The sequence below is a fragment of the Trachymyrmex septentrionalis genome, unplaced genomic scaffold, assembly GCF_001594115.1.
Source record: "Trachymyrmex septentrionalis isolate Tsep2-gDNA-1 unplaced genomic scaffold, Tsep1.0 scaffold87, whole genome shotgun sequence".
Classification (NCBI taxonomy): domain Eukaryota; kingdom Metazoa; phylum Arthropoda; class Insecta; order Hymenoptera; family Formicidae; genus Trachymyrmex; species Trachymyrmex septentrionalis.
In genome coordinates, this window is record NW_017306059.1 from 4,400,688 (window position 1) to 4,412,106 (window position 11,419).

The following is an 11,419-nucleotide window of genomic DNA, read 5'->3' on the forward strand; positions in this document are numbered from 1 at the left end:
CGAGAGCGTTTTACATTCCATGCTTTCAATCGGTTTTTTTTTTTACCGATTGATTTAGAGATGAATATGATATATGTAAGTATGATTATCGTTTTTCTAAATTGACGACATAATATTTTCCGTGCATAATCGATGTACTTTTTATTCATGCACATTTAAATAACATTAATCGATAACTTGATTGCGCAGTTTGAATATTCATTTCCGTGCTCGTACAAAAAGAATTACCTCGACGGTTAAATATTAATTCTTTTAAAATCGGGGCAATTTGAAGTCCTTTCCAAACTTCGCGAGCACATGCAGATCAGTTTTAAATTTACAAGCGTCGTTGAGTTTATGAGTAATTAGAGTAACAAGATAAGCACTGATTGGTCACAATTCGAGCGTGTCCTATCGATAACCAATCATCACTCGTGAAGACATGAAAAGAAGTGAAGCTATTAGAGAAAACGATTACATCACAAGGAAATTTCAATCATACTAGTATATAAAATGCATTATAAAAAAAAAAACTTGTAAGAAGTTTTAAATAATATCCTACAATTAACGTGATAATAAAAAATGCTGTAGTTAACAGATTTTTTCTTTGTTCTATTAAATCGATTCCACGAATCTTATTTCCATAAGATTATTAGTATAAAAAAAGTCGAACTTTAACACGATGACATGTAAAACTTATATAAAGGAAAAAAACGAAAAAAAAAAGTAAGTCACCATCCGAGGCCGATCTTTCTGCACGTACGTACATTGAAAACAGCGTGCAAAGTTACCCGAGATAACTCGTGATAATCTTACGTAACTAAGCTCCGTGCTCAAACGAATACAATGAGACGACGATACGCCGTTTGCTTTCGGACTTCAAGGATTCACGTTCGTTAAGACGGGCAGTCGGCCGAAAGGACACGTCCGTTTTCAGTACGGATATTCAGGTGGAAAAAATCGCATACGATTGTACGTAGACATGCCATGTCATATCACGATGTTCATAAAAGATTTTTGGAAATCTAAAAAGATATACGCAATGGCGGATTTATATCTCAATTTCATTCTGTATCGTATGTTATAAGAGATTCTTCAAAAGGGATTTTCACATGCATTCTTCTACTTCTGCATTTTGCCAGCATGTTTCTTTTTTAGCATCAATTAAATATCTTGTTAGCGTATATACAGAGATACGTAAAGAGATAATTATAGGGGAGACTAGGACTGGCTGTCGTACGGAATTAATTGTCAAAAAGCTTCTTGTTTGTTGTCAATAACTTCTGATGTTTGTTATTTCCACAAGCAGTAATGAAATGGCGCATAAATTTTTCGCTATTGGTTAAAGAGATTGATTACGCAAGTAATACAATATTTAGAGCATACTCGAGTATTAAGTAAGCAAATTAGCCATAACAACTTTATTTTCGTATCAAATAAGCTTTATGTAACGTCGTTGTCTTTTTAATAAAGGAAAATATTAAAACATTAATGACTAAAACTCTTATATATACTTTTTTAAGCAGATTTTTTAAACTTTAAATTTCGTATGTATATTAGCGTATTCAAACAATTTAATTCACACATATTTTAATTAAATCGTCACAATATTTTAATTCACAAACTTATACAAGCTATTTTTCCATGCATAGTTAAAAAATTTTATGTTATTATTTTCAAAAAGAAATAATAAGAACTTATCTCCAGATCTGGGATTAAAAGCACCGTGTAAGATAGGAAACAAGAAATATAACGTAAACATAGTGAACCTGACATAAGCATAGTTTTCGTTTTACCTTCGCATGTAAATAAAATTCATCGGCGAAAAATTCATGAATTTACTACAGAAAGTGTGTAAATAGGAGCAAGGCGAGCGATTTAATATCACAATTCGAATAATAAAAGCATTAGCGTTACTAGAAGGACACGAAACTTTTAGATTTTTATTTTATAATGTAACACTTACAACAAAGAATTAAAAAAAAAATTAAAAGATATTATGTTTTCTTCTTTTAACATCTTTAAAGCAAACTGAATAAGAGTATTAGAGGAAAAAACGTGGAAATAAAAAATTGATTTATTTACTCGAACGTGCATTTTGATCAACTACATATTAGATACTAATTTCATATTATCTAATACTAAGCTTCATTACAGCGCTTATTATGGAAATTCGCGCGTCGTGTGCGCATGTAATATTATTTTTAATATCCGATATAAATAACTTACTTGTTAAATAAAAACATGAAATAGAAAATACGCCTAACATAGTTATTATATCGTAGTATAATAAGGTGTTTAATTACCATTTATTATGAATGCGTCCATATGCACAGTCGGATACGATAAATCACGACAATCATTAAGAAAATGATAACGGGAGATACAGTTTGTTATACTATGCAATAAAAAAGCAATAATCTTTTAAATGGGACAAAAATACTAAGTGCTAAATCTCATCTTAAAAGATTGTTGAAATAATGAATTATAACATTCTTTCCTATAAAACAAGGAAATCCGTTGTTTTTAGAGGAACTCGAAAACGTTCTCGTATAAACATAAAAAGACTCGCCATTATATTATTATCCTTTTTTTCTCTCGACGCACAGAAAACAGAAATTTTTTCGTCCAACTCACTGATTCGCATGCAGATAATTTTCCACGATATGCGTTGTTGTTGTTATAATTCATTCAATAATTCATAAAAGAGATGAATATATGTATCGATACATCTACAAGTTAATGAATATTGTGGGTCACCTAAGCCGCATATGGTAATTAATGGGAAAGTTATGCCACTTTGTCGTCTGTTGTATCAACAAAGAACGATGCTCTCAAGTTTATTAGTTGTTAAATACATAGCGATTGCATTACTGCTTCGTAAAGATTATTCATCATGCAAAAAATATCGTAAGGATCTGCGTATTTATATTGAATATTTTAGTAATAATAATACGGGTTATACTTAAAAGCATACAAGCTAATTAATAGGTCTTGGATACATTCAGTAGATTTCCCCTGAATAAGAACTCACAATTTAGAGCAATTATAGTGTTTTAATTAATTTTCAATATGAAATCTATCTTAATTAAGCTTCGAATAAAAATTCCATTAAACAGTACGAGCATTTAATTAAATGCAAAGTTAACTAAAGAATGTAGGAGCGGTATATATTCGCAGTGAAAGTTCAAGATTAATTTGTTTGCAAGTCCTCTTGATTTTCAAAACTTTCGCATTAAGTTATGCAACTTTTTAATTAAGCTTCTAAACTTGATATTTTTATTGTGGTAAAAGTAACTTTAAATTTCCCCGAGGATCAGTAACAGGGAGAAAGTACTCTCTGATACAGCCTGTACAATGCAAAATACGTCAATTACGTATTGTACCCGGTAGAAACCTGTCGTAGTGTATGATTTTATTATATTGCGTTTCCTATGATTTAAAAACTGTTACCACGCAATTGCGCGATTTTAATTGCAGAGAGGGCAGCCGCTACGACTCTCACTCGGCACAGTCGACACAGGATCGCAGGAAGCTGCTGAAACGTACGAGGAGTCTTGCAGTGATATCGGAAGACGATTCTCGACAGGATCGAGAAGCGGCGCATTTTCGGCTAGGCCAGTCGACCTTCGATTTGCCCAGGAGACATCAATTGATCCCGAGGGCTAAGCTAATCGATCGGAATTCTCTCAAGGACAGGTTAGCTTTTTTATCAAGAGAAAGACCGCACTCGGTCACAACCCACAAACCGCGCTTTTGACCTATTCTTTAATTAATTTAATTAATAGACTACTATGTGAAAAATGAAGATAATAGCAGTCAGAAAAGATTTAATTTTTTTTTAACAGCTATTTTTAACAAGATTAATATTAGATTGCGTTGGAACAAAAGTTCGTAACATTACTTCGTTTCTATATGTTCTTAAAAAATTGGTAATTATTATTCGATAAAGCAAAATTTCAGTTTTAAGACTGTTTTTTGAATTGTGGTACGATGATTTTTAACAGAACAATCGAAGTTAAAATGCTACTTTTATTTAATTCGGATAATTCAATAACAAAAAATCTTGGAAACATTTTGAAGAAATAACGATTTTTAGAGAAAACTTTGCTTTCACATTAGAAAATTTTCGCAAGTTTTTTGGACATGTGACAGGTCTGCAGAGTGAAAAGAAAATTTTTCATTTTGTCCAGCTTGTAGTTTTCTATATGTAAAAGTTACCAAACTCACAGAAATTCAAAAAATATTTAATTACTTTTCAGGGAGATTTTAAACTTCTCTTTTTTTAAATTTATATTTTTAACAAAGTTACATCTATTTGAATTTTGAAGTTTATATTGCTACGAAATTTTGTTCCAACTCAGTACATTAACCAATTAATTTGAAAATTGTTCCTTCCAAAGACATATATTTGAGACAACGGATCATTCTAATGAATAAAAATTCTGGCACATTTTTTAACAATCTCATATTTCATAATAATCTCAATATCTCAACAGAAGAACAATAAACAGTTAAGCTCCAACAAAGCCAATTATGGTAGTTGAATCTCTTCACGTGCAACAAATTTGATCTCTTCGTTCTGAACTTGCATTATTCGCTTGCAATGATTGGTAAATTATTGCAAACATCACAGACACAGTTGAAACTCGATCGATCAGTGTTCTTCAACAAAATAGAAGGACTTGAAGTTCCTTTCAAAGTACATAAGAACTTCACAAAGAAACTTTACTAAAATATGATTCCAACTTGATATCTCCTCGTTGCGGAATCAAATCGAACAGTTGAACAACGGGAAAATAACTTTTTGTTTTTGTCACCTATTTATGGTCCAATGGAGGCAATCTAATTTGATGCATACCATCGTTGGCGAATAAAAAAATTTATTGTATTTTAAACATATTTTGCTGTATAATATCAAAGTGATTGAGATTTTATAGGGCAATAATTAATTGAGGTAGAAATATTTAAAATAATTTTGCGATTCTATATATTAAGAGTTCTTTTAAGTAAGTTAACGTAAGTTCGAAATCAATTACTATGATAACGAGCAAGTGGATTTAATAAAGTTATTTTTTCAATTTAATAAAATTAAAATGAAATTAAAAAATCTGTTCAATATTCTTCCATTTAATTTTATCAGCTAATATTACCAGCATACAGATCCGATAAGCTCAGATAAGTTATTGAAGTCATAATAACTTATATAGATGCTCTTTTCAGTCATAATTTATATTACTTACATTTTACAAGCACTTTCAAGTTATATACAAATGCAAATTTTATTCAAGAGCAATCGGTCAAGAGGTTTTCCACTTTGTTTCAGACTCTCTAAGAGTCAGCAGCATCTGTCGGACTCTTACGAGAAATTCAACGAGACAAAATCTTATCATTCGCGATCGACGTGTGGCCTTTACTCGATTTCATCGGGTCTCGAGTCTCTTCCAGATCCGTTGTCTTATACTCGCAAAAATCGTATCGATCCTGATCGACTGAACATTCTTGACTGGCCGGATCCTCCAAGGCGGTACCGCAGCGTGCAAAATTTGGATACTGTAAGCGGATTGGTTGACATCGTCGAAGATAATTGGCCTATTGAAGGCAATCGAAGTATCGATTGCATATATACGCAGGTGAAATATGTCTATTGTCGATAAAAAATTATAAAACTGCTAATTTATTTCATGCGAAAGAAAAACATCTCTTATTCGAGCGAGAATCGAATCTTTTGTTCGAGAAAATTAATAAATTGTTCAGTCAATCAAAATTAGCTTTGTAGTCGTTGAGTTCATTTCAAAAATAACATATCCTGGTGTGTTTAATTATATTGGTTTAATTATATTGTTTGTAATAAGTTGTATATATGGATAATTTAATTTACGATATGGTAATAATGGAGTATATTATAATGTATTGGAATGTATCAGAATACATATCTATACAGAATATACAGAGTGTATATTATAATACATATATTCGAATTTAAATGCCAAAACTTCGGGAATGTGTATATTCGTGAGCGGATCGATCATCTAAGAAAAAGTCCTTTAGAAATATGCTCGTTTTTTACATTTAAATTTGAGACATCCTGTACATTAGAAGCTGATGAAATTTCCAATTATTAATTTGATTAAAGTTTACTTGGTATAATGTATCGCCTTTGAGATTAGCCGTGCTGGGACTTCTCAATATATTAATAGGATTAAGAAGTTTGTTACCAACATTAATTAAAATGATAGAGATCATTATATAGTGGTCCAGTTTCCTATGTTGTCATTATCTTTAACGGCTGCTTAATTAAATTTTAACTGGGTATCAGAAAAACTGATTTTCAGAAAAACAAATTTAATTTCTGATAAAACAATGTCTTTCTGTGAGATCCATAAAACTAAAATAAAGATCGAATTATATTACTTGTGAACTAAACTTTGTTAAATAACAAAAATTACAACCTCGGGGATGGTGATTGAATTAAGAGTCGACTCTTTCAAATTTCACTACGTTTATATTACAAAAACATTTTCTAATAAAAAATTCTTCTTATAAGAAAACTAGGTTCCCTGAAAATTTATTGGATGACAAAACTTTCTATAGAGAAGAATGTATGAAAAGCAATGTGCTTATAGATGTGCTTTCCTATTTAGGTGAAGCGCAAGCGTAAGGAGCATCGGAGTTTAGACAGCATCCTCTTTGAAGACGATGGAGAATTGGAATACTTCGACGTATTGAATTTGTTACCTCTCTCTAACATACGGTTGGAATATAACGAGACTGACTTGTCGAGCGACAGTAATTTCACACATAAAAAAATACACGGTTTGCCAGATTTAAGAGTACTAGAGTATAACGAACCGAATGAGGTTTCGCCGACGAGGAGCAGCAACGCCACAGACGAGGAGAAGTGTAAAGAGCATGAGGTGAACGAGGATAATCTCGCTCGAGGTGACGACGAATCTGAGAAAGAGCTGCGTGAGAATCTTGATTCCGAGAGAACGTCCTCTAAGAGGACGGATTCAAATCGGCGACAGCATCGAGAAACTGACGAAAGTTTCGGAGCAGATTCAGAGATTAACTCAGTGAATCAGTACTCCCCCTCCTCATCTAAGACCGATCATACGGGAACCGATGTTGAAAATTTTGTGATTTCCTGCGAGGAAGAGGACCAAAAGATCGAGGAGATAGAGGACTATAAATCGATCTGGATTCCAGACGAAAATCAAAACAAAATGTCACGAAGACCGCAAGTTCTTAAAGTCGTCGACAATGATGTCACCAGGAGACGTCATCGGCGCTCTGTCGTGGAGATTGATGCTATCGTCGAGGACGTGCCACAAGATAAGAGATCGCAGGAGATTACGGAGGAAGTAAACGAGCGTCTTAATGCCTCTATAATTACATCGATTAATAATGTGAAGGACGAAGGCCATGGAAGGAAAGCGAAAGTTAGTATGAGATACGATGGAATATTTCTACTAAAGAAAGAAATGTTTAATTATATTTCTTTATCTCAATAAGTGATTCTATTGGATTGGAACAGAAGTTCGTAATGCTAAGAATTTCAAACAGATGTAACTTTGTTAAAAATAAATGAAATTTAAATTTAAAAATAGGATTTTAAAGCATAAATCTCTCTACTTTCTAGAAATCACTACGTCATTTGAGTTTCTATTTGATAACTTATACATGTTGAAAACTACGAGCTGGGCAAAAAGGGAAATTTTCTTTTCAACTTGTGGACCTGTCACGCACCAAAAAAACTTGCAAAAATTTTTATTTTCTAACATGAAAGTTTAAAGTTTTCCCTACAAAATCGGTTTTTATTGTTCGTAAGATTTTTTTGTGTTATCGAATTATCACGGATTAAATAAAAAGAGCATTTTAATTTTAATTGTTCATTAACTGTATTAAAAACCGCAATTCAAAAGACATAGTCTTAAAGCTGAAACTTTGCTTTATCGAATAGTGTAACTGCCAAATTTTTTTTTAAATATTTTTAAAAAATATGTAAACATGATACAAAAATAAAGTATCATTCTTATTTATCTATATCTTCGAACTTTTGTTCTAGAAGTTACCATAGAAGTTTAGTTCCAACTCAATATTAATGTTCGTAACATAAAAAATTTTCAAAGACTTTCATTCTTGAGAATGTAAAAATGTAACGTTCGAAGAAATATCAAAAATACAATTATAATATTTTCTACAATATATAAAAAACGATGTCTTCTTTAGAGAAGTATAAAGCAGAGATTCGGAATTCCTCGCACGCTGGAATATTAATTAATTTCTGCAACCTTGCGATTTATAACTTTAGCATCTACATTTTCATAATAATTTTTATTCAATTAAAAACTCGTTTACGTTAAGTAATTTATAATGTCGTCAATTTCTAAAACGGTTCACTTTAATATTTCACCGCCTAATTTTCTCCCTCAAACTGTCCATTAATAAAAACTGACATCTCAACGTCGGAAATGGGGCAGAAACGCATTATATCAATTGACAAATTAATTTTGCAGGAAGCTACGACGCCAGAAAATGCGGAAAATGGAGCAACGGTAGACGACGCGAGAAACTTCTTGGAGCGGAAAAGTACCGAGAAGGAGGCAACACGAAATAAGCAAAACGAAGGCAGATTTGAGAGAATTGTGAAGGAGACATCCAACATTCTCGGCAAGGCATGCAGCGTCGTAAAGGGCAGCTTGGGTTTCGAAGCGAGGTCAGAAAGCTCCGATCTCGGTCTCGGTTCCGAATCCGGTAGCGATTCTCGTCGAAGATCGGTGGACGATGGTATCGAGGACGATCGGCCGTCAAGAAAAATAGAAAATTCCAATAATTCCGCCACACTAAGAACAGACGACAGTAAAAAATCGCACACCAATCTCACCAGGTCCAGAAGTTGCGTGGATTCTATAGAGTGCCAGGATGACGGTCAGGAGTTCGATCACGTGCGCTACAAGATCGTAAAGTCGCATATGTTCAGCAAGAACGTATTCAATACCGCTCGAGGCGACGTTACGTACGAGGGATTGATGCAATATTTACGCGAATATTCGTTCCAAGAATTGTTGATGGATAACAACGTTGTCATTATTGAGCCGGTTCGCGCCGAGACGATAGAGCGAAAGTCATCATCGTTGACCAGAACAGAACCCAAGTGTAAGATCGCTGGTGCGATCCAGAAGAAGACAGAGAACCACGAAAGAAACGGCGAACAATCTGAGAGTGGCGGCACTGCTAAAAGCTCTAGGCAATCATCCATTAAAAAGCACTTCTTCTATCAACCTATACGAGTGAATCGTGAGCTGATTGACGAAGAGCTACCGGATCCGGATACTGTCAGAAACGTGAGACGTATGTTCGAGAACACTCTCGAGAAAAAGAAAATAAGCGATGCTGAGTTCTCCAGAGATGACAAGACTAGAAGGAGCGTCAGCATGAAGGATTTGACTAGCATCGACGACAATCGATACGACGAAATATCCGACAAGACACGCGAAGAATCCAGGTAGCGTAATATTGAATGTTGTCGACAACAAAACTTTTATTATTGATAATGCGGATGCGAGTGTTTTGACTACAAATATATCTTATAGACCAACTGTTTAAGTACGTTAGTTGAAGCGGATGAATTAAACGAGGTGATGGTACGTTAGATAAATCAACCCGAGATAACGTTATGTTTAATGAGATGGCAAATGGTGATGAAGTTTACGTTGGAACGTCTGTGTGTTAAATAGTTCTTATTCGCGATTAAGATAATAGCGTTTCCTAAATCGAAATTTCATTACAGGCGAGAGTTTTAAACAAAAAAGTAAGTCGTTTGTATTAAAATTTATGTTTCGACTAATATATAAGCCAAAGCTTTAAAATTATCCATTCATTCTTCGATCGTTCGTGAACAGCTGCCATAATCAATATATTATGTTCAGATCCAGATGTTCCAGCAGAGCGAAAGATCTCACAAGACTCTTCGAGACCAAGTCCGTGTCATCGACCATTTCCATAGCCAAGGAGGAAATCGGAAGTCCACGATGCGAATCGAAAACGAAAATTCTCGCGCAAAGTTTCGAAGCTAGAAGCGGAAACACGTCACCAAGTGGCTCTAATTGTTCTAAGAACAAAGTCGGTCGTTATCATCATCATCATCATCATCAAAACTGGGATTCCGGCAGCGTGAGTTCCGGCGTGTCCAGCGATTATCCTGACACTGATCCCGGGAGTGGTGCCCATTGTACATCGTCCGATGACGAGGATGTGAATTGCAACGATGACGATGCAGATGCGACCAGTCCGGGGCATTACGTGTCTCAAGACGTATTGCGAAAGATCCGCGAATGCGGCACTTCTGTAACTTACTATGGCGGAAAAGTGGTTAATATGCACAATGGGCCATTAGTCTCGCCGTTGATCGGCAATGGCTTTAAGCGAATCGACAAATCGAACGATTACGTAAAGTTCAAATTAGTGAAGAGCAACTCTTGTGATAGTAGGCTGGAGTTAACTGGCAGATTCGTCGAGGGACAATCGTTACGTCGCAATCGGGGTAGATGTGCCGATCTCAGGCAATGTACCATCGCGGAAACACCCAGTATCGAGATCACATCGATCGATAGGCAAAAGGATGAGACACAAAAGGACGAGGATGTTAAACAGATGAAGAGGGAACCTCCGGTGGTGATTGGTCTGGAGCCAAAAAAAGAAGATTCCAAGGAATCGAGGAAGATCTTCAAAGCTGACTTTAAGCTGGGCGATCTGGACGACTCGAGATCCAATTATCCGAATAGATTTATGCCAAGCGCGTTGACGAGGTGGGAAGTGAATTCGAGCTGGAAAGTCGGTAATGATTTCGGGAAAATGGAATTCGAAGAGTTCGAGGTGCTCGAAGATAGTCTCAATGGAATCAGTGAGCAAAACAAATACACGCAAACATCCTGAACGAAAAGTTTCTTGTATAATATTTATTTTTGTTATGTGATTGGAACGAACGATAATAGGAGATATAACGTTGTTATTATTTTTAATGAGATTGCGTAAAGATATTTCTTGGTATCATTGAAAATGACCTTCCTTTTGTGAAAAAAAATAGTCAGTTTGTGTGGAAAGATAATTTTTAATCGCAATCAAGTAAACGTTGCTAGAAATAAAACAAAAAATTAAAAAAACTTTTTCTAGCGAATGTTTCTAACAGCAAATAATGAAAACTTTGCAAGGATATACATTGATATAGTCACAGTAATTTATTGGATACATAAGTACTATCGTTCAATTAGTTTATTCCAGGTGGATAGTCCACAAAAGTCATATTAGAACACAGGTAATAAATATTAATTAATAAATATCAATACGTACTAAAATATAATATATATACAATAGTATGTACTATTGCATGTAATACATAAAGCACACATGAATGATGTAATAATCGATGTAATTTGTA

General features: G+C 34.2%; 2 protein-coding genes across 2 annotated transcripts in view; one reads left to right on the forward strand and one right to left on the reverse strand.

Annotated features, from left to right (window-relative positions):
• Positions 1-11,001, forward strand: part of LOC108755380 — a 31,363-nt gene extending 20,362 nt beyond the window's left edge. The window contains exons 3-7 of the mRNA XM_018498328.1: positions 3,460-3,678; positions 5,306-5,612; positions 6,624-7,421; positions 8,499-9,487; positions 9,912-11,001. Coding sequence (XP_018353830.1) covers positions 3,460-3,678; positions 5,306-5,612; positions 6,624-7,421; positions 8,499-9,487; positions 9,912-10,917 — 3,319 coding nt within the window. The 3' untranslated portion in view covers positions 10,918-11,001. The remainder of the gene's footprint in view (positions 1-3,459; positions 3,679-5,305; positions 5,613-6,623; positions 7,422-8,498; positions 9,488-9,911) is intronic.
• The window catches only part of LOC108755384 (calcium uniporter protein, mitochondrial), a 62,345-nt gene that overhangs the window by 26,325 nt on the left and 24,601 nt on the right, over positions 1-11,419 (reverse strand). The gene's annotated exons all lie outside the window — the stretch shown is intronic.